The 24,454-nt window shown below is 42.7% G+C and overlaps 1 protein-coding gene and 1 long non-coding RNA gene across 9 annotated transcripts in view; both read right to left on the bottom strand.

Annotated features, from left to right (window-relative positions):
• LOC142470169 (uncharacterized) overlaps positions 1-10,774 on the bottom strand; it is a 244,087-nt gene extending 233,313 nt beyond the window's left edge. For 2 of the 3 annotated variants that reach the window (XR_012789207.1, XR_012789192.1), the window contains exon 1: positions 10,654-10,774. This is a non-coding gene — a long non-coding RNA (uncharacterized LOC142470169). Of the gene's footprint in view, positions 1-6,278; positions 6,377-10,653 lie in introns of all 3 variants that reach the window. The other variant, XR_012789203.1, reaches the window with a different exon arrangement.
• Positions 10,775-18,152: 7,378 nt separating this feature from the next.
• The window catches only part of ZNF608 (zinc finger protein 608), an 81,072-nt gene continuing 74,770 nt past the window's right edge, over positions 18,153-24,454 (bottom strand). For 4 of the 6 annotated variants that reach the window (XM_075600632.1, XM_075600598.1, XM_075600615.1 and 1 more), the window contains exons 9-10: positions 21,561-21,642; positions 18,153-19,157 (exon numbers count right to left, since the gene is read on the bottom strand). In XM_075600632.1, the coding sequence (XP_075456747.1) occupies positions 19,151-19,157; positions 21,561-21,642 (89 nt within the window). In that variant the 3' untranslated portion in view covers positions 18,153-19,150. Of the gene's footprint in view, positions 19,158-21,556; positions 21,643-24,454 lie in introns of those variants that run through there. The other 2 variants (XM_075600642.1, XM_075600607.1) reach the window with 2 other exon arrangements.

Raw genomic sequence — 24,454 nt, 5'->3', positions numbered from 1 at the left:
TGCCATTAACTTGAATCAGTCGTGCATTAAAAAGGGGGCAGGGCCAACAAGCTATTTCGCAAGCAGAGCATGCCACTCGATGCAATACCATCTGCTACATTTACATGCATTAAACTTTAGCTGCCATTTACCTGTCCAGGCTGAAAGTTTATCAATAATGCTTCTGCAGATAATTTACATCCTGCACTGATTTTACAACCTTACATCATTTCATGTAATCAGCAAAGATGGAGGCTGTATGCCTACCTAAAAGTTGTTAGAAAATCTGTATTGTGATTGAATAGGGAAACGGGGGGAGAGGAAAGATGGTCCTGCTCAGCTTACAAATAAACTTTACTGGAGTGGTGCTATCGGGATAAAGGATATATATGTAATAGGAGAGAGAGATCCCATATGATGACCTCACCTCCACTAGTGATAAAATAACAAAATTGTATTAATTATTTAGAAACAAACTCGAATAAAACCTAATAAATAGCGTTAGCCGTGCTATGCTACAGAGTGAAGTTTAACTTATATAACTGGAAAAATCACTGAAATCCATCCAGTATGGAAACTCATGTTGATACTGTTAATGTCAGTAACCCATGATGATGATGGGTATTAGACACATGTATCCACACTAATGTGTAGGTGCCTCTGGTTGAACATGAATGATTATCAACTAGATCCGATGTATCTCAGTTCAGCTAAGATCTACTAAAGTGTAGCTTTATACTAGCTAGAGTATATATGTAACAGATACCTACTAGCTGTGTAATATATGTGGTTTGTTGAATTCATATATACATCTGATACTTCCCTTTAAGATGACATCATAAAATCAAACATAGCTGCCGTCCCATGGTCTACTACAACCAATCAGATTGGGGATATAGTTCTCACAATCTGATTGGCTGAAGTACCAAGTGACTGTGGCCATGTGGGTTTGGTGACGTCATGTTAAAGGGAAATGAAGCACAGCCATTCTGATTGGCTGGCTTCAGTCCAATCCATGACGGCACATAAAAAAAAGGGGGCACATGGTTTTCACAGCCAATCAGATGGCGTGGGAACCATTTGCCGCCCAAACGTGACATATTTAAGGCCGTGACGTCTCATTTGAGCTCAAGAAGCCGTCGATTCACCATCGTGGATTAACATGGGGTTATTGGTGTAACGGATTTTCTGGCCTGGCCTGACCCACCCAATCTCACATTGGCCCCTGTTGTCTAACCAGTCCCCATTACATGGTTGTGTCTGGTGGTGCACCTGTTGGCAACAGGACTCCTGAGTCTCCCGCATGATGTTGTGTGGGGAATGCCAACCCAGACAGGCAGCTGAGGTAGTGTGCTAGAGTCCTACCTACATACAGTGCAGTGCCTCCACCTCATCAGGATCTCTGCGTCCGCAAGGAGATGGTTCTGATGAGGAACTCCTTCTTGGTGGTGCCTTCCGCTGGAGAGTAACTTCACACTCACACAGTGGGGTTGTCTTTGAACAGCGCATCTTTATTGTTGCTTGGTGGTATGGGCCAGATGCCCCTCACAGCTAGCAGTCTAGCCGCTCATCTCTCTGCTGCACTCCATTAGGAAGGTTCCTTCTCCTCTAATAGAGTTGCTCTCCACCTCTCCCCTCAGGGAGATTCACCAGCTTGTCTCTCTGCTTTGAGCTGCACAGACTCACAGCTATTGCATCAGACACTGCAACACTGTTGCAGACCTCAATATGACTCTCCTGAAACGGTCAGAACACCAACTGAACTGAACTGCTAACTTTAAGCAGTTCTGTGACTTATATCACCTCTAGAAAACAGACACCCTCTGTGTCACAAAGGGTGGACACAAAGCATGTTGTCATTTCCTTTGGGACATATGACACCTCACCAGGGTTTGAGGGCAAACCTCCATGATTGTTGCTGGCAATCCTGCATACTTACCAGGTTTACTGACAGCATGAGAAAGAGATATGTACACCAATTTTATACATGGCTACATTCTCCCCCTGGTGGAACCCAACGTTCTAAATTTGCGGAACCTTCCTTCAGGTAGCACTGCAAAACACAGCAATACATTATTACAGTACATATCTTCATCATAACATAATAACAGCTACATCCTAACTTAGATGTGTAACAACCAAGATTACTCCCTGCTGGAGTATCCATTACTGGTACTACCATACCCTCTTAAGGTGGTCTGCGCACAGCATGGTCCACTGGGTTTAGAGCAGCAATGCTATAACACTCTGGGTGACATACTGGACACCCACAATCAGCCCATAACTCTGGCATTGATGCTAGTGGACTGAGAGGATCATGCCCATACACTTCCTTAAGGCACTTCCTGGAAATGTAAGACACCTTTTCTTGATTATACAACTTCTCATCTGACACTTCAGGATCCCAATCTTCTATGAAGCTATCAGTATCCCAATTTACCTCGTCTGATCCTTCCTCCTCATCAGTACTATATCCCCTATCCTCATCAGTGGAACCTATTTTGAACTCAATTTCTCCCTCCCATGGATGGTGAAAATAAAGTAACAACTTTTGGTGATTCCTGGCAACTCTTGCCGACACTGGAGGCACATAGGGTGGTACCCGAGCAACAGGCACAATATGAGCAACATTACCCAAATCCCCAGACATCCCACTGGAATGAGTGTGCATACCATAACGCTTGACTCCCCCTTTAGCCACATGCTTGATTACAGTAGGATTCACCCCCGGAGACTTCACATAGGGTAACACTTCCCTCCCCGATCCCTCATCGGAGGTAAAGCAATCACCCCAGTCCAGGTTCTCCCCAGTCCTTTCATCAGAAGTGTCCCGGGACTGCCCATACAACCCTTCGCTCGACTGGGACCCAGATGAGGAAGTGACAGGGGCAGGGGCTTTAATTATGGCCGGGGGTTGGGCATAGGGGAACACCGCTGGCATCCGCGAGGCTACGACCCGCATCTCTCCGCTAACTTGCCCGGTGGCATCGGACTGGCCTTCCGGTTCACCCGTCTCACTGCTCCCAGGCTTCCGCAGGGCCTGCCAGCTCTTCCCGGATCCAGGCGATCTGGTGCAGCTACTTGGTCGCGAGGACGCGGCCATTTTCCACCCGGCTCCGCTGTGTCCGCCGGATGTGATGTCATGGATCTCGCGGCACTCACCGCCGCCATCTTGCGTTGGGCTCCCAACCGGAACCTCTTCCTCCAGAACGACATCCGCCGCCGGAAGTGATGGTTCTGCTCTCCGCTCCGCTCGGGCCTGGACCAGGCCTTTCTCCGCCGTTGCCACCACCGGCGCCTGGGGAGGGCAAGGATGTCGCTTACCGCTCTGTCGGCTCGGGATGGTTCCTTCTCCGCCGTCGGCTCCGCCAGTCACCCCGGCCGTGGGACTCCGCCTCTCAGGTTGTTTCTGCACCGGCGACACGAGACTCCGTTCCGCCGTGACACAGGTAAGTGCCGGTTCTTTCACAGCACCGCTGTAGTGGTCCGCCGGTAGGCGCATCACCACCGATGTCGGGCTTGCCTGCTCCTCGTCCGATGAAGCAGACTCCGACACTAGTAGTGGCACTTCCGCAGGGGACTGACAGCGAGGTTCCGGGTTCTCGCTGCGGTTGCAGGCCCCAACTTCTTTCTTCTCCGGTGCTACCATTAGCAGGGATCCCCATTCTCCGGGATCAGCTTGATCTGTCTTGACTTTGGGCGAGGTTCCAGTCGTCAGCTTGGCTGTCTCTGCTCCCACCTCTGCGACGTGCCCAGCTTTAACTACCAGGAGGCCTCCTGGCAGTGAATAGGGGTATACCCCAATGTCCATCTCGCTCTTTGTAGTGCTGGTTACGGGAGACACTTTGCACAGTGGTCTCTCCTGTTCACCAGCTCCTCACAACTGAGGGACAGGAAGCTCACATCCAGCTCCTCCCTCAGACAACTCGGGTCTCGCTTTGCAGAGATAGAGACCCTTCCCCCTGGTGAATATTTGGGGAGGGTCCCACAGACTCACTGGGTGACCCAGCACCGGCTCCGAGCCCGTCACAGTCCTGGAGGGCGCGGCCAAGCTTTCGTGCAACTACCCCCAACAGGGTGGGGTTCTCTCTTTGGCGCCAATCCCGGCCAACTCCTTGCAACAGCTTGGTTTTCAAAATTCTCTTTCTCCTTTCCGCTGGCAGCGCTGATTACAGGGGACACTTTCTGTAGTGTTATTGCCTGCTCACCAGCTCCTCGCAACTGAAGGGCAGGGGTCGGTTTGGTAACTCCTCCCTCAGCTAGCTCCACTCTCATTGGGCACAATTGGAAACCACTCCCCCTGGTAGATATTAGGGGAGTGTCCCACAAGTTCACAGGGTGACCCAGCACTGGGGCTGAGCTTGTTACTGTCCATGAGGGCACGGCCGCAGCTTTCGCGCCATACCTCCCATCAGGGTGGGGTTTTCCTTTTGGCGCCACTCCCGGCCAACTTTCTGCAACTTTAGTATTTGCAGTCCTCTCTGCACTCGGCCCACGCGGTATCCCAGTGAAGCGGGAACCGCCATCTTGGTTTACATTGCCAATCACTTTAGCAACTGAGGTAGCTCTTTGTGTATTGCTCGCCGTCTGGCAAGCAGATCCTTCAATTCCACCGCCCACAATCACAATGTCCTCAATACTGTCCTCCAGGGTAGCACCCCGCGGTCCTAGGCAGGACCAAAACGGCGTGGCCAAATCTTTGGCGCCACTCCACAGCATGCTTGCAAAAGTCCCTTCTGCTGCTTGCTCTTCAGTGGAACGCACGCCACGTGCGCTCCCTCTATCTGCCTCTGTCCGCCATCTCAGACCTTCCACGCCGCGCAGATCCTATGTGTTTTGTATTTGTGATTATTGTACATGGAGCTCCTCTCTGCGGGGCAGATGCCATACCGGTACAATAAAGATTGCCCGATGCACCACCTTGTGTACCTAATTTAGATCTGACTCGTGTTGCACTACCTCAGGCTAGGCTCACTCTCTCTGTGTATGCTGTGTCTCCTTCCTCCCAGTCTGTGCTCCCTTCGGTAAGTGGTCTGGAAAGGACTAGAGTACTCTGGCTCTTCCATGAAGTACTTGGGCATCTACCTCTCTTGGTCAGCCTAGCGCAGACCCTCTCCAGGATTCCTGACCACGTTAACAGGCTATCCCTTTAGGCATCCTACCAACTAGCACTACTTCAAGGTGACTAGGACAGCTATAGCCCGGCTCCAAACCCCCAACTCCTTTCAGGTTCCCAGGTCGTCCCTGCGGTCTGACAACTCCATCAGCTCCCCTGACTACCCCTGGGTTCCGTCCCAACACAGCACAAAGTGGCAGCATACACTCTCCCTGTTTCCTAGTGTGCCTAGCAAAAGCCTGTCCTGTTGACAGGTATCTCAGCAGCGCCTCCAAATGTAACAGATTTTCTGGCCTGGCCTGACCCACCCAATCTCACATTGGCCCCTGTGGTCTAACCAGTGCCCATTACATGGTTGTGTCTGGTGGTGCACCTGTTGGCAACAGGACTCCTGAGTCTCCCGCATGATGTTGTGTGGGGAATGCCAACCCAGACAGGCAGCTGAGGTAGTGTTCTAGAGTCCTACCTACATACAGTGCAGCGCCTCCACCTCATCAGGATCTCTGCGTCCGCAAGGAGATGGTTCTGATGAGGAACTCCTTCTTGGTGGTGCCTTCCGCTGGAGAGTAACTTCACACTCACACAGTGGGGTTGTCTTTGAACAGGGCATCTTTATTGTTGCTTGGTGGTATGGGCAAGCTGCCCCTCACAGCTAGCAGTCTAGCCGCTCATCTCTCTGCTGCACTCCATTAGGAAGGATCCTCTAATAGAGTTGCTCTCCACCTCTCCCCTCAGGGAGATTCACCAGCTTGTCTCTCTGCTTTGAGCTGCACAGACTCACAGCTATTGCATCAGACACTGCAACACTGTTGCAGACCTCCACATGACTCTCCTGAACAGAGTCAGAACACCAACTGAACTGAACTGCTAACTTTAGGTAGTGCTGTGTCTTATATCACCTCTAGAAAACAGACACCCTCTGTGTCACAAAGGGTGGACACAAAGCATGTTGTCACTTCCTTTGGGACATATGACACCTCACCAGGGTTTGAGGGCAAACCTCCATGATTGTTGCTGGCAATCCTGCATACTTACCAGGTTTACTAACAGCATGAGAAAGAGATATGTACACCAATTTTACACATGGCTACATTGCATTAACAGATGAAGATAAAGAAAAATAAGAAATAATCACAGATGAAGAAAGAAGATGATGGAAGATTATAGAAAGAAGAATTTTTACCTGTCCTTGATTTTCACAGTGGATGGTGTTGGATTGATTTTCGTGACGTCACGGTACGAGAGCCTGCTGATTCTCCAGGATTCGGTGGGCCAACGCTTCTAAAGGTAAGATAAATATTGAATGTATGTATTTTTATTTTTACAGGTTTTTTTTATTGGATTTTTCTTTTTTTTTAATTTTTTTCATTGCCCATTGACTGCTAATGTATAAATTTGTGCCTGTTTATGGTACAGATGAATACAGTGAGAGACAATGCATTTTTTTGTCAAATGCATTTCTTCTATTGACTGTTTTATTTTCTATTTCTTTTTATTGTTTAGATTAAATTGATTTGAATTGTCATGGCTTGTTTTTTCTTTTTACAGATTGGTTAGTGATTTTATTTAATGATGTATTTTGGTGGGTACTGGTTTTAATTAATGTGCTGCCTAGTGGTTGTATGAATTAATTGTTGTGTTGGTTACTGCTTTTAGGTATTAAATGTATTTTTTGGCAAGTGGTATGATTTGTGTAATTGATTACATAGTGGTTTTAATTATTTTATTGAATGCCTAGTGGTTTTATTCAGTTAATTGCTTGGTTAGCTAGTGCTTTTAATTTTTGTTTATGGGTGTTTAGGTGCTTGATATATCTGTTTTATTACTGTGTATTTTTGACATTCATGCTTTTGTATTAGTGTGACCATTGACTGCTATAGTAGCTTATCATGCCCATATTATATGGGTATGAAGTACTACTATGCCACTCAATGGGTACAGGGTGGGTATAGTGGGTCCAGGGTGGGTGGTTAGGGCTTCCGGGTGGGTAGTGGGGCAGGGTAGGTTAACCCCTTAATTACTATAGCGGTTAGTAACCGCTACAGTGATTAAGGGGTTAGGGGCCATTAGATTGTATTTTTTTTATGTCTTGTTGCTGGCATCGGGGGAAATGGCCCTGCAGTATGCTGACAGGGATGCCCTTCATGTTGGCAGGGGTAAGTGGAATGTTTTTTATTTAATTTATTTATGCTGGCTGGCAAATGTTGTGTTTAATAATGGGCAAATAATCTATTTATCCATATCTGGATAATAGTTATTTTGCACATTACTGTACTGTATGTGTTTGGTGGGGGGAGGTGTATTTATTGAAATATAGGTCATGTTTTTATTGTTTTAAATACAGGAATGGTACCGCAAGCCAGCGGGGACCCACGGGGACCACCCGAGGTCCCATGGACACCCACGGGGACAACCCGAGGACCCCTGGACGCCCATGGGGGACAACCTGAGGACCCTGGGACACATTTGGGGCCTCCAAACACCCGTAGGGACCACCCGAGGGCCCCCAGACACCCGTGGGGATGATCCGGGGATGCCCAGACACCCACAGGGACCACCTGGAGGCCCAAGGAGACTAACGGGGACCACCCGAGGGCCCCCAGACACCCGTGGGAACCCCCCATGTGCCCTGTGGGGCCTGCGGACACCCGTGGGGAAAACCCAGGGACCCCGCCGGCCTATGGTATTAATCCTGTGTGTAAGTGTGGCATAGGGGGTTGGTTGTGTATTGCTGTTTATTAAATATTGTAATGGTTTTTGGTGGCCAAGGAGGTGGCTAGTAGGGCTGTTCTGTGTATTTTTTTTTGTATTGAGGGTAGCGGTAGTGGGTGAAGGGGGTATTAGCCCCAAGGATGGGTGTTTAGGTAGCGGGAGGGGGTTAACCCCTTCATTACCTTAGCGGTATTAACCTCTAAGGTAATTAAGGGATTAAGTCCACCCGCAGGCCTACCGCAAGGCCTAAACACCCACTGAGGGCCAAATACCACTTTCACCCACCACCGCTATCCATAATAAGCATTTGCACTGGTGGTTAATCCCTTCATTTCCTTAGCGGTTTGCCGCTAAGGTAATGAAGTTGACTGTAAATGCATTTTTAATGCATCTGATTCATGCCGGGGTTCTCCGGTGCTGATATTAAAGGTGTATCAGCTCCAGAGACCCCGTCATCAATCCGAGGCATGAAATTTTTTTTTTCTAAGTGCCGTCTCGCCTCTTCTCGGCAGCTTCTCCGCACCTTCTTGCCAACTTTTTCTGGCGAGGCGATTCGGAGAAGAAATCTCAATTCTAGAGTGGCGATCAGCCTCTAGGATTGAGTGAGTTTGAGAATCTGCCGATAAGTGGCGATAAGTGGCTTATCGTCGCGCGTTTGGCGATTTTTTTTTCTGTAAAAAAATTTGGACGAATATTTCTAGTAATCGCCAAAATATCGGAGCTTACAGAATAGCAGTATGCTTTTTTGACGAAAAGCTGCCGATAACTTACTTATCGGACCTTTATGCATAGGCCCCATAGTTGGTATATATCTAGATACCAGGGACATAAGTTTGAGTCTCTGGGTTCAGCGGGTGTTGGTGGAATAGGAGTGCTTCTGTCAATGGGTGAGGATAGAGTGTCTGGTAGGATGTTTTCCTCCGTTCATGTGCGTTGTCTTGGTGGAGTACAGGTCAATTCCGGTGAAGAAGAAGGTGCAGGTGGTGGATGGCATTCTTCCAGGTCACCCTCCTGCTTCTGCGTCAGACATACAAGAGGGACCGAAACAAAATAATAGAGCCCAGCAATGTAATTTTCAATGTTGCCCATGCCCCTCTCCATCACCTCCATTTTCTCCAAAAGTTGATCCAGCTTTGCCTCCATTCTTTCCCTGTATTGTTGTGTTGTGTTGCAAAGTCTTCTGTAGTCAATTAAAGATTCCAGTATGCGACTTACGGAACTTGGGCTCACAAAAGGGTGTGAGCGTGGAATCGTGTTTTCTCTCTAAAACCCTAGGTGATCGGAGGGGGACATCGGTGGGACAGGGGAACTGTTGTTCGGCTTCTGTTTTCAGTTGGCCGTCTGGTTGTGCATCAGTTGCAGGGGACGTTTGGTTCAGCTGTTGTCAGGGGAATGTCTGGCTGTGCATAGTTGGTGCTGGGGACTTCTTGTTCATCTGAGGAAAGTCATCAAACCTGCCAATAAGGACCAACTAGTAAAGGGAATACGAGCTTTCTGGGCAAACACTCTTAATGTACAAAAATGAACTATATAAATCACATTGCCAGTGTTTTGCCCATTGTGTTACAGCGAAATGGACATGCTACTGGTATGTAGTAAGAATGTATCCATCGGATTATTTTTAAAAATAGGCCTTATACTGAATATTGTAATTATTGTTTCTTGCACTTGTGAAAAATGTGAGATACTGTAGCCCTGAAGGTGTCAAAATAATCATAAAAGTGTTCAAAGCTGCCCAAAGCAAGGACAGTATCATGGTGACCTTACTGTTGAGGTACTGTAATGTGGTGTTGGTATTTAGTCCTAGTGTTGTGAGAAATAAAACGCGTGTTAAATTCTATCCCTGTATTTTGGTTAACTTTTCATTTATTTGGTGTCTATTTTTGGGGGCTAATACTGTATTGGCGATGGGGGGCTGAGGAGTGGCAGGAGTGGCAGTTAATAGTGCGAATGGATGCGAAGTGTGATCCACACCTTACAATATATTCAGTTCAAAGAATGCAGTACAGTATATATATAGATATATAGATAGATAGATAGATAGATAGATAGATAGATAGATAGATAGATAGATAGATAGATAGATAGATAGATTATATATATATATATATATATATATATATATATACAAATAGGTTTTACCAGATTGGAGTCCGGAAAAAACGAGACAGCACACAGTCTAATAAGTCCAGTAGAACTATATTCAGTTTAACATGGCACCACATCCAACGTTTCGATCATCTAAACGTGACATTCCTCAGGGACGTGCAATAAGTGAATGCTAATGAACCCCCTTATATACCCACAGCAATCAAAAATAAAACAAACTCACCCGTGTAAGGGCAAGAATGCCCGCGAAACCGCGCCGCTGTGACCCACAGGCATGTGCTGGAACGCATCGCCATCTTGAATTTAATAATTAGGCTTCTCGTGAGTAACTATGGTGGCCTGTACAGCGCATAGAGCTAATCTAGTGGCGGTTCGCGCAGGCGTGAACCTCACAATGCCCCGCAATGGATGCAGAAGGCTGCGCATAGAAATCCCTATGTCCCTGCGTCTATCCCCATAGCGCGCATAAGCGCGCATGCGCATAGATTTAACCCAAAGAGTATCTATGTCAACATGACACTGCGCATACCTGGTCAAAGAAAAAGGGCTAGTGACAACAGGGGCAGCACCATCATAGGTAAAATTTAGGTTTATAACATCATATAATCCACTCTCTTCTAATCATGAGTGTATTTACATTTTCTATTAATGCATGTGCTGTAACAACATGACAGAGCCTCTATAGTGCTGCCCCAGTTGTCACTAGCCCTTTTAAAATAGTCGCTGCCATAACATACCCGGCATCTGTAGCTCTCTCTGCTTCATCAGCTTCCAGAGAGGAGGTGGGGGGCATGCGTGTGTGTCCCCAGAAGTGCAGGAGAAAAGCCTGTGAACTCCTGAGCCAGTGCCCCCTCTCTCCTTCCCCCCCCCCCCCAAGAGTGTCAGTGTAGCAGTGCAGGAGAGAAGCCTGTGAACTGCAGAACCAGCCCCCCTCTCTCTCCTCCCTCCCCCCCTTCAGAGAGTGTCAGTCAGCAGGCTGTCCCAGCAGTGCTGGAGAGAAGCCTGTGAACTCTGGAGCCAGACCCCCTCTCTCTCCTCCCCCACCCCCCCCCACAGAGTGTCAGTGTAGCAGTGCAGCAGAGAAGCCGTGAACTGCGGAGCCAGCCCCTCTCTCTCCTCCCCCCCCCCCCCCAGAGAGTGTCAGTGTGCAGGCTGTCCCAGCAGTGCAGGAGAGAAGTCTGTGAACTGCATGCATGCTTGGGCTACTGGGTGAATGATAGTACTTCCAACAGTAATGTGGAAGGAGGTAGCAGTGCCACGTTTGGGAGGAAGTATGAGGAGCTCTGTTTTTGCCATGTTAAGTTTAAGTCGGCGGAAGGCCATCCAGTAAGATATCGCAGAGACACTATATATAGAACAAAGTTTCGTGGTTGCAGTGCTCAAATGGGTCAGGACACTATTCACATGAATATATAGAATCAGTATAAGGCTTGATTGAAGAGGGCAAATAAAATATGATATGTGCTGGAGTCTACAGTATATACTCATGCGTGAGATGCATAGGGATTAAAGTCCTGGTAAATGATACATGTGAAGGATGAATATTATTCACTACGTCACCTCCTATAAGGACTGCTTCTCCAGAGTGTAAAATACCATAGCAGTGTCCCAGCAAACCAAAGATATGCAAAAATGGTTACTTATCTCACATCAGGTCACCTGTACTTCTTCCAGTAGCATGCATCCAGATGGGAGAGGCAGAAGGATCGTCCCAGCAGGGAAGAGAGATGGAGCACGGCCGTGCAAGCAAGGAGTGAATTCAGGGCCAAATAAATCCGATGAAAAACTTCTTTATTGATGAGACAACATGGTCGACAGGTAAAAGATTCCTCTTACGCGTTTCACACCACACGCGGTGCTTCGTCAGAGAGTATACAGCATTGGTTTGTGAGTCCCCTCTTATTGCCGGTTACTCGATACCGGAAGTGACGTATCGGAGTATGTAAGTCCAGTCATTGGCTAGTGATGGAGTTAGACGTCACATAATGCTTAAGCTACGGGTGGGGAAGGAGGACAAAAGATGTCCTATGATAGATAGTAAGGGAGGACTCATATATGCAGTACCTCCTTCTCCCTCCAGGAAGTGACGAATCAAAATACACTAGTGGTTTACAGCACGAGTAATAATAGTGTATATATATATGGCAAATTGAACTTTTTCTTCTAATAAAACGAACAATTTTGTCATATGGCAATGAGAAAGGAGTCACGTTTATCCAAATGAACCGCAGAGTTTATACAATCAATGCGGATAAACATATAGTGGTTAAAAACAACAATAGTTAAAATGCAAGCAAAAAATGCTGTATTGTGTGAATTTCTTGAGGACTTAGAATTAGGGTGACTAGATTTTCAAAATGAAAAACCGGGACACATTAAAAAATTATTGTTCTCCCTATGTATATCTTACCACATGCGCAGTTCAGTTTGACTCTCAAAAATTGACTGCAAACACACAGGCCAAAAATATAAGATAAAACAGTTTATGACATGTGCTACTATGTTATTTACAAACTAAACTGCGCATGTGGTAAAATATACATAGGGAGAACAATAAGACCCCTTACAATTATTATCATAGACAGCTTTATTTATATATATATATATATATATATATATATATATAGTGTTCGATAAATCACCCAAAAATCTACTCTCCCAACCCAAATATCTACTCGCCACCTAGTACCACACGTGTGCTGCTTGGGCCAATAGGAGCTCGCCACGATGTTAAATCCACTCGCCCGGGGCGTGCAAATGTATAGGTTTGTCAACCACTGTGTATGTATATATATATATATATATATGTATATATTTTATTTTTCTCTATATATATTATTATGATCTTTCTTTATTTGCTTCACTCATGATCATCATAGATTTATATACATTATATGCATTATTAATTAATTCATTGAAGTTATATAGCACATATTTATGATGAGTTGATTAACTTTTCATTTATTATTTTTTATTTATATCTATAAGAATAATTACCTATTTACTATTCTCTCTATATTCATCTGATATGATATGTCATATATATTCATATATAATATATTAGAGCTTATATGATTCTAAGTCCTCAAGTAATTCACACAATACAGCATTTTTTGCTTGCATTAACTATTGTTGTTTTTAACCACTATATGTTTATCCGCATTGATTGTATAAACTCTGCGGATCATTTGGATAAACGTGACTCCTCTCTCATTGCCATATGACAAAATTGTTCGTTTTATTAGAAGAAAAAGTTCAATTTGCCATGTATATACACTATTATTACTCTTGCTGTAAAACACTAGTGTATTTCGATTCGTCACTTCCAGGAGGTACTGCATTTATGAGTCCTCCCTTACTATCATAGGACACCTTTTGTCCTCCTTCCCCACCCGTAGCTTAAGCATTATGTGACGTCTAATTCCATCACTAGCCAATGACTGGACTTACATACTCCGATACGTCACTTCCGGTATCGAGTAACCGGCAATAAGAGGGGACTCACAAACCAATGCTGTATACTCTCTGATGAAGCACCGCGTGCGGTGTGAAACGCGTAAGAGGAATCTTTTACCTGTGCACCATGTTGTCTCATCAATAAAGAAGATTTTTCATCGGATTTATTTGGCCCTGAATTCACTCCTTGCTTGCACGGCTGTGCTCCATATCTCTTCCCTGCTGGGATGATCCTTCTATCGCAGCGACATTCAGAAACGTTGGTCTGTACAGCAGGTGTAAGGTCAGGGGTTGAAAAGTAAATTTGTGTGTCGTCAGCATAGAGGTGATATTTAAACCTACGAGATGTGATTAGGTCACCTAGAGAAAGTGTGTACATACAAAAGAGAAGAGGTCCCAGGACAGAGCCCTGGGCTACCCCCACAGAGAGATTGATAGAGGAGGAGGAGGTGTTAGCAAAAGAGACACTGAAAGTACGATGGAATAGGTAAGAGGAGATCCGGGATAGAGCATTGTTACGAATACCAAGAGTATGGAGATTGTGAATGAGAAGAGGGTGGCCCACTGTGTCAAATGATTCAGAGAGGTCGAGTAATATGAGCAGAGTGTAATGTCCTCTGTCTTTGGCAGCATGGAGGTGATTAGTTATTTTAGTGAGGTCTGTTTCAGTGGAGTGAGCAGTGCAAAAGACAGACTGTAGACAATCTAGGAGAGAATAGATATTGAGAAAGTGGAGCAAGCAAGAGAATACAAGACGTTCAAGGAGTTTAGAGGCAAAAAGCAGGAGGGAGACAGGTCGATAGTTAGAAAGACAGGTAGGATCAAGCTTGCTGTTTTTGAGTAATGGTTTAACTGTTGCATGTTTGAAGGAGGAGGGAAAGGTACCAGAGTAGAGGGAGGAGTTAAAAATGTGTGAGCGTAGGGATTATAGTAGGAGCAAGAGGTTTTAGGATATGGGAGGGAATGGGGTCAAGAGGGTAAGTGGTAGAGGGGGAAGAGGAGATCAGCAGTGACACATCCTCCTCTGAGACAATGGAAAAAAGACAAGGAAGGCAGGAGGAGAGTAAGGAAGCGGTGTAGGATGGGAGGAAACAGAGGGATGTTCTGACATATGGATTCCCCCTTTTCCTTAGAATAGTCAGCAAAGTCCTGAGGTGAGATGGAGGAAGAAGAGGCAGCTGAGTGTGGTTTGAGTAGAGAGTCAAAGACAGAGAAGAGTTGGCGTGGGTTAGACTTGTGGGTGTTGATTAGTGAAGAAAAGTAGGTTTGTTTAGCCTAAGAGAGAGCAGAGTTGAAACAGGATAGCATACACTTGTAGTGAAAGAAGTCTGCGAGAGTGTGAGATTTCCTCCAGAGGTGTTCAGAGGAACGAGTGGAGGAACGCAGCATGCATGTTTGGGAATTTAGCCAGGGTCTGGGGTTAGAAAAGTGAGAGCGGCAGAGAGAAAGCGGGGCATGTAGTTCAAGAGAGAATAGGGCAGAGTTGTAGTTTCTGACCAGGTTGTCAGGGTCTGGAGCAGAACTGAGGGAGGAGTGTAAACTTGAATCAAAGGCTGGTAGGTTAATATAGCACTGTTTTCTGCAGAAACAAGGGCTAGATGGAGATGGAGAAGGGGAGAAGCAAGAGAGAGAAAATTAGATGAGTTGATGGTCAGAGAGAGGAAAGGGGGAAATGCAGAAATCAGAGAGATAAAAGTTGTCAACGTGTAACATGCAGTACACATTCAGCCTAGCCCTTGTCAACATGTAACATGCAGTTGACCTTGGGCAAGTCACTTTATCTCCCTGTGCCTCAGTAAGCTCCACGTGGCAGGGGCCTGTGCCTGCAAAATGTCTCTGTAAAGTGCTACATAAAATTAGCAGCGCTATACAAGAACTTGCTATTATTATTTCTGGATACATTTAGGCACATGGTTCCGGCAATACCTCACCACCAGGGGTTCCCTGCTTCAGCACAGACTAGAAAGGTAAAAGGGGCATAGGGATGTGTGTCCCTGAAACAGTCAAGGGGTCCCTAGGTTAATGGGGATACCCAGTAAATGCCCAGGTCACCCAGAACCTACATAGGGGTTCATGGGTTGGTTCCCTGCTTCAGCACAAACCAGAAAAGTAAAAGGGGCATAGGGATGTAAGTTGTCCCTGAAACAGTCAAGAGGTCCCTAGGTTAAGGGGGATACTCATTTAATGCCCAGGTCACCCAAAAACTGCTCCAAGCATACTTATAAGGTTGTGAGGGGATTCTTAGGATCCATTCTAAGTCTGTGCATAAATTTACAATTTTTCATTAACTTGTTTTGCTCAATGTATGATCCAGATAAAAAGGTGTAAATGCTTGGTCTCCCGTGCAAAAGTATGATTCAATCTGTTGGTACCATTTCTTCTCCTCAAGTTGCCATGATCAAACATATTCGCAAAGGATGGTTCCAATACCCCAAACCCTACTCTGACACCTGGATTGGGGGGGAGGGGGGATGCAAATTAATCATTAATTGACAAAGTAAAGCGCACTGAATTTTTCCATTTAGAGTCAGCTGAATCCCTGAAGTACTCATAATTGGCAATGAGATAGCCACTGTATCAGAAATATATGGTTTTCTTATCTGCTGCATCATTAATTGCTGAATAAATAAGAAAGATTATACTACCATCTGGTTTCTCTCCAGCAATTGACATTGCACTCTCTCAGCTCATGAAAAAGTCAGAAGTGAGTGACCACAAAGTATAACTAGAGCACATTTAATATTTTGTTGCAAAACGTAAATGTTCAAACAACCACATTTTGATAACGTCTTGAATTGTCAAGGCCTTAAAACCATGAGGAATTGTAATGAATTAAGGTATATTGCTGGATCAGTCTTGCACCTGCTTGAGATTTACAGCACTCTACATAGACTAACTAACTTAACACATTCACTGTGCCAGCTGGCAGACAGGCGCTGAATTTCAAACAAACAAATTTGAAATCTGTCTGGCATATCCTGTTTAATTCAGGTGTGAATAGCAACACGAAGAGCTGTCTCCAGTTTTACTACAACTAAACGGGATTTATATTGATTAGATCTCCAAACCAAAAATGATTGATGTCCAGAATTTAGTTAAGGAAAATTGAACATACAGATAGGCTATATCTGTACATCCTCTATAGAATCTGCATAAAATATCAGTAAGCTGGAACTTTATCTTTACCAACCATTTTGTCAATTAGCTTCATTATTAGTAGGCGCTAAATATGGGATTTCTTTTGCAAAAATCTCAAATTGTACCCACAAACAATATTGTTTAATTCAGGGAAGAGCGAGAACTATCCGTCCATTTTAAAACAGCAGGCATAAACCTAAAGGGGAGCATGTTAAAATGGAGCAAAAAGTGATCCATTATGAATGTTCATTTGCATGTCATTACCCAGAATCCTGGCTGCAGTGGAAGCTGCGTAATTATGGGGATAATGTACTGTATGTTGTGATATTACGGGGATTGTGGACCTGTCCGAGACACATGAATATGCTCATAAGTGTTCATTATCCTTGTTGGTCCGCTTATTGGTATATGTTAAAATATCTTTGAGTAAGTTACTTAGAAATATTTTGTTATAAAAATAACTAGGAGATTTTACAATAATGTCATGAAGATAAAAAATAAAAAACTATATTTAAAAAATATATATAATCTTTTGGACTAACTAGCTAAAGATTCAATTGGTATCAAACAATTATTTGTTTCCCATCTTTTACACCAGCAACTTGAATCCTGCCCATGTCCATCAGCTACCAGAACCTTCGTACTGAATGTGTTCCAAGAATGAACAAGAGCAAAGTCTCTACACATTTTTTTTTTAATTCGGTCAAGATAAATGGGATTATACACTAAAATGCACTGAATGTATACAGTGTAATACACTGAATATAAGTATTCTATACATGCACATCATGTTAGCAATGCATAGCTAATGGAGCTCTGTTGGTGTGTTCTAGACTCCCTATTGTATACTGAATGTTGTTTTGCCATTCTTAAAGCAAAATAACTATTGACATTTACGGACATACTGTAAAATGAATATACAAATAATAACTTTATAATCAACAAAGAAAGTGTAAATTGGCCAACTACTTCACCAAGAACATTCTCCAGAAGTATTTTTTTTTTTTACTATACCCTGGTTTATGGGGCCCAACACTCGTAAATACAGACAGCAGAAAGGGATTTCATGGTTCTGATGACATGTACAGTGAGCAAACAATGTAAGTCGCATAACATGGGGTGGTATCACATTATAGATCACTAATAAGACCCCAAATACAGTATTTTGACAATTTTTAGAGGTCATACTGTATCTCTTCACATCTGACACCCTAAAAAATAAATGGGCTCTGTTTTGTATTACTTGTGATACGTGTAATGTTGAACAAAGTCTCAATGCCCAATGATCATGCTTCAAAGTGATCTGTATTTGCAGATCTGATTGTTACACATTTCTTAAGTACTGTAAAAGGAATTAAATGAGCGGTTAGTAAAACCTACAACTGCATTCTTAGCTGCAACATGGACCTGCAATACATTGCTTTGCACAGTTTAAAGCTCCACCGGCAGCTTATAGGTTAATCCATTTTGTTTTATTCACCATTGAACCAATTAAAACAGTTTAAGTGTAATATCCAAACATATTTTTTATATAGAAGTCATACCAGATGTGCTCAATTTTACAGCAATGTCTTTTTCTACCCAGGATTACAAATTAAAGACTGTAATGGGAATTAAAACAACAGAATGACACAAAGACCAAGACGATACAAAAACAGCTTTTTTATTCTGATTGCCAAATTATTTAAGGCAGGTATAAAAAGAAAGCATTCAATATACATTTTACATAAAATAAACTAGATTACAGCATAAAACAAGTAACCAGGCAATGGCATTAAAGTCTCTTCTAAAACTGGATAATTGTAAACATTAAAAAAAAGACTGCAGGACTATTCAAGTAATAGAACAATCACAGATGTCTTCTGGTATGCAGGTTGTCGGGTTATTTGCCATTCAAGATTAAAAGAGACATTTTATTATTCACAGATGCTCATTAACTTATTTTAACTTTATACATTATGTACAACACAGTTTTTTGTGGTACTGGCAACCCCATGCCTTCCATATGTATATTTTCACAATACACAATTACAATAAAACAATTATTACAGTAACATTTTACACTGATGCATCTTAACGGGAGCCACCATAAATACATCTAAATTGTACCAAAGTGTCATCATTACAGCCTGCCTCTTTGAGAGCCTGTGGCCAATACGATTAGGGTTTGAAAATTTCAGGCACATGGATACATAACATTATTTACATTAAGGGGAGGAGGAATAACAAACAGCCATTTGTAGTAAACACTTTCCAAACATGACAAATACATCTTCATTTTACGGTGTGGTTTGCAATTTAGCAGCAGACCCTACATGTGTGCGAGCCTGGTTACTGATACAAAAAAAAAAGTAAAGAATATATATATAGATATATATATTTATTTATATTTGTGTGCATGTAAATATACAAACATACTATTGTGTACATATATATATGTATATATGCTGTACTTGCACACAGACGGCTAATTACAGGAACATGTTACTCTGTTATAAAATCTGCAATTTACAAAAATGAAATGACTTGTTTTTGCCTGCCATTAAGGCATTTCAGATAAACACCATGGAACTGATGTCTGTAATAAAGCGCTCTCCCATGTGATCCAGTCACATGACTTAATGTACATTTTGAATATATTCATTCCCTGCAAGAGAAAAAAATAAATTAGTTTTTAACACTTTTTTTCCGAATGGAACAGATAATGTCGGTGACAATTTTTAAGATGACAAATTTTAAGAATTTGGAGAAATACAGGTTAGAAAAAAATAAAGTAAATCCATACTTTAAAGAAAACATACTAACTGATGAGCTATTATAAGATGAGTGACTAAGTAGCTATGTCAAAAAAGAAAAGAAAATTGCAGTTGTGTGTGTCTCCAAGAAAACAGATATTTATAGTCCGACAATCCCATTGTCTGTCCTTCTCAGGGGCTCTCTAACCATTGATTAGTAAAGGCAGTTAGGGTTTCACGTTGTGAATGGGACTATCATGTAACCTACTCTATCAGTGCTTGCTGCAAGACCAAAAGAAGCCTGCATCATTTCTCTCTGTTACTTGAAAATATAAACACACCGGCAATCTGTACTTTGCTCATTTGCATCCATGTGATTGGCGATAATGGAGGCGATTTGCGACAGACACTATCAAAATGTCCTTCATTAATGCCGAATACCCACATGCAAATTGAAATCTTTTCTACCATATGGTAATGTACCAACCATTACAGTACCCTATAGAAGGAAATGGATTTAACCCCTTTGTTGCCAGAGGGGCTATCAATGCATTGTAAAAGAATGCATTGTGTGCCCCATATTCACTAATGGGGTCAACAGTTAAAACACCCCCACCAAAAATAAACATAGTTAATAAAAAAAATAAACCATACATGCAACTTTTTAATATATTACTCATTTAGTAGCCAGCTAGGCAGAGGCACTTGGCTAGCTGGCCACTTGGTCTACTTAGAGGTTAATGCACTCCATACTCAAACAGATGCCTGTAAACCAAGGCACCTCCATGGTTAAGTTCTGGGGACTGTATTCACCCCTTAGTAGACCTAAGAGTTTAGCTAGGTACAGGTTGACTGTGCCTTGCTGGGCTTTTTGACTAATAAGGGCTTATTATATTAAAGTAATACATTGTGTATTTATTGTATTGTATCAGCTATTCTAGGTTAGCTTAGTATTATCTTGCCTATACCAGTCTGGAGCAGGTGATAAAACTCTGTGGTATTTTTGGCCGCTAGCTCAAGATCACCAGATATCAGATTTTGATGCAGAACGTTTGAATACGTACTTGTCTGATAATTACTTCTTTGCATATGTTGGATTAAAAATATTGCAGACATTTAAGTGGCAAAAAAAACCCACTTATCCCTGCTTTACCGTTGGCAATGTGACAAAGTCAGGGTTGGCTACTCCAGTCCTCAAGGGCCACCAACAGTTCAGGTTTTAAGGCTATGCCTGCTTCAGCACTGGTGGCTCAATCAGTGGCTGTTGACGGAAGCAGGGATATGTATGTGTGTATATATGAATATAGGCGAGGGGGACCTCGCTCAAACTATGTGTATCTGTGTGTTGCCTGGGAAATGCTGAAAGCAAGTAAAGTAAACAGGGGTACTTCAAGAAAAATAATTCCTTTGTAGGCACACCACAGATTTGTGGTAATCATTGAGTTTAAAAGTAATCTTGATAATCTTGGAAATATCTTGATACCAACAATTCAAATAACTTACATAGTATTAAACATCTATACATGTATAGTTATTTTCTGAATTGGCCCCAACATGTGGTACACAATGTTAATAATTTATACACAAGGAACTTTTGAGCATTATTTGTTAAAAAATAAAATAAAAATACTGCTGTATAAAATGTTGCACAACAAATACACCAAGTAGCACTGTCCCGATATTCAATTTACAGGACAAGTGAATCATGTAAAAGACGGCTTTTAAAGATGTTTGCTACGTATTATATAAGCAAAGTATAATAGCTTTTAAAAAGGATATAAAGTATATACTGTATATAAAATAAATAAAGATGATGTCATTGAGCAGGTTGCTTGGGTGTGTGCTACTTAAAGCTTAGACAACTTAATGCTCCAGGATAAAGCTTATGTTGATTTTCCTAAAAAGGAAGAACGCAAAAATTGAAACTTGGGGAATAATTCTGTATAGTGTGAAGTGCCTATTTAGATGGTTTTTGGCCAAAAATCCCCATTGACTTTAATGCCAAATTTTGTCCTAAAAATGTCCCAAACAGCCACTTTGGAGAATATAAAATAAAGCCCCCGGGGTGCTCATTTACATGTCCACAGAGTCTTGAGAGCTGTGGTTTAAACCCTGTCATTAGCACAGTCTTTGGATACCGCAGAGGGGTGCACTTGAGAATGTTTTGGTTTTACACTTTTGTTTGTATGGTGTACGACTTTTGATCATGGTAAGAAATTGCCAATACTGAAAAGTTCCATCACTCACACAGGTTTTTAAAGTTGTTTATGTCTACAAATACATTATAATTTTACTAATATACACACTCTATTTACCTTCTTTGTGTAGGAAACATACCGGATGCAGATGCCTGAGCAGCCACCTGCTGAGTGGCAACAAGGGTAGCAGAGGTCAACCCTAAAGGAAAAGCCCCATGTGAGTACATTGCATTGAATGCAGTGCACATGCATCAAAAACTGTGTTCCCTTAATTTTATACCAATTGTATAATTAAACAACCCGAATAGTAAAACAGTGGATTCTAAGGGGCTGACTGAGAGACTATTTGAACAATTACAATACAATGCAGCTTTTTGACTGCAATACTAGGTTTCAAATGTGATCGCTATACATTACGTCTGGGTCTTCAGATCTGCATGAGTCTTTACAACAACCAGTACATTATTAATATTTTTTTAATTTTTTTTTACTAAATGTAGCAAAAGTGTGAAAACTCCCTGAAATATTGTTGCCCATTCATTCAGTAATTGTGGGCAACAAAATGCTGAAATTCTAAGAATAAATACAGAAATAAAAGGGCTAACATTAAACTAGGAAAATGACAGCACTCTCCCTGAATACTTTAGGAGTTATTTCCTCTTTATGTTTTGCTTCTGTGTAATATGCATAATGTGTGACCACAACAATACTGTACTGTACAATAATTGGATTTTTAACTCTCACGTTAGAATATACTTACTGGGGCCTATGGTTCAACGCATAGAAAAAAATGGTTTTAGGCACCAATTTTTGCTCCATAAATGCTTTAGATGCAGATGTTTTCTTTCAACAAAGTTTACGTCAACTCAAACCTGGCAGATTTTTTTGCCACAGAAAGGAAAAAAAAAACTGACGCACAGAGGTGCACAATTTGATAAATCTCAATATAACCTGTGCTTCATGTAACTGCTCCCCTAACTCTTTTTCACACCCATCAAAAAAAAACAAGCTGATGCACATGGTGCAAAAACTGGAGTCAAATCCTTGATTGGCACAAAGATATTGCAAATTGAGCCTATTTGCTACTAAATTGACTTGGTATTTCAACCCACTGAACAGTTGAGAAACAAAGTACTGTATTCATTTGAATAAATATAATAAATTCAACTTCTCTGTTACATTGACAAAAGTCACTCTGCACTGCGTGTCTAGACAAAGCTATTATGAAAACAGTTATGATTAGTGGTTTAGTGTCTAAGGTGCTCATGCAGGTGAAAGATGATTGGATTAAGAATACGGATTCATAGATATTAGATTTGCACTCTCCCTTATTCGTTTAATTTTTTTACTTATCCCTTATTCGTTTAATTAATATTTTTATTCATATGCAAAGCCATCATTGTAGTATAATATATTAGATGTATCTCGTTTTAGCACTTATGAATCAAAACAGAGAGGACTCATAGTGCCCTCTCTCACGACTCATACATCAACTTTTAACTTCATTAGAATGTATGTGCGTTGCTGTGACAGCTTTTGAAATGCATAAACATGCTGGCAACATAAAATGGAGTACCCATGTATCCATCAGCATGCTTGCCCATTCAGTGTCATGGTTCGTGTACCACAAATATCACACGCAGAATGGCGTTGCTAAAACTATTTTTTTTCTTTTGAAATTTAAAGACAACACTGAATTTAAAAAACATGGATTAACATATACATCAGGCCTGCACAACATACGACCCACTCCCTGTGAGACGCGCTTCTTACCTCGCGCCTCACCTTCTTGCCCTGATACCGGTAGCCGCTAATACCTCCTGGGGACCGCTTCCGCTACCGCGATTAGGTAGGCACGGGTTAGGGGGGGGGGGGGAGTTTGATGATGATGAAGGTGCTGGGGGAGATGATGAAGGGTGCTGTGGGAGATGATGATGAAGGGTGCTGGGGGAGGTGATGATGAAGGGTGCTGGGGAAGGTGATGATGAAGGGTGCTGGGGGAGATGATGTGAAGGATGCTGGGGGAGATGATGATGAAGGCTGCTGAGGGAGATATGTTGTTTTGTGTTGTGAGATGCAGGGGGAGGGTGATGTGAGTTGCAGGGGGTGTGAGATGTGTGTGGTATGCAGAGGGTATTGTGTGTGATGTGGAAGGGGGGTATCATGTATGCGGTGTGCAGGGGGGTAGTGTGTGTGATGTGGAGGGGGAGTATTATGTGTGTGGGTGAGGGGGAGGCAATGGAAACTGTCATCCTGAGCACCAGGAAAGCAGTATACGCCCCTGTCTGGTATGATGATGAAGAGGAGGAGGTGAAGGGTGCTGGAGGAGATATGAAGATGGTGATGAAGGGTACTGGAGGAGAGATGTGATGGTGATTAGGGGTGCTGGGGGAGATATGATGATGGTGATGAGGGGTGCTGGGGGAGATATGATGATGATGATTTTACCCGTGCGGCCCAAATCTGTTTTCCTTGGAGCAGTTCGGCCCTTCTCACTTTACAAGTTGTGCAGGCCTGATCTACATAAACTAAGTGACGCATGTATGTGTTTTAAAAAACAAATTATAATGGGATTGCAACTGAAAGATATTTCATATTTTTAAGTGGAAGTGACCTTGTCTAACAACTTGAATTAAAAAAAATATTGAAACCTTGTCAACTAAGTTGATCACTCATTAATGTGGCACAGGCTACTGAGTGATACCAGGCATCCAGCTGATTTTTCACTCGGCTTTGGTGTATGGCCTCATTAAACTTTTACATAGACTAACCCTGATTTTTTTTTTTTAAACTGGTTCACTAATGCCTATATGCATCCAAACTCAAACTTTGTTACTCTGCTTTCTGAATACAGTATATTCTAGTAAAAGATTAATTCTGACAAGTAGCCAAGACAAGAAACTAACCTAGGAAAACTAGGTACCAGGGAGAAATTGCTTTAACTATAAAACACATAACACTACAAAAACCGACCAACACAAATATGGCAAAAGTTGCTCACCAGTAAATTA

The sequence above is a fragment of the Ascaphus truei genome, chromosome 1, assembly GCF_040206685.1.
Source record: "Ascaphus truei isolate aAscTru1 chromosome 1, aAscTru1.hap1, whole genome shotgun sequence".
Classification (NCBI taxonomy): domain Eukaryota; kingdom Metazoa; phylum Chordata; class Amphibia; order Anura; family Ascaphidae; genus Ascaphus; species Ascaphus truei.
This window is presented reverse-complemented; position numbering and strand designations above follow the sequence as displayed.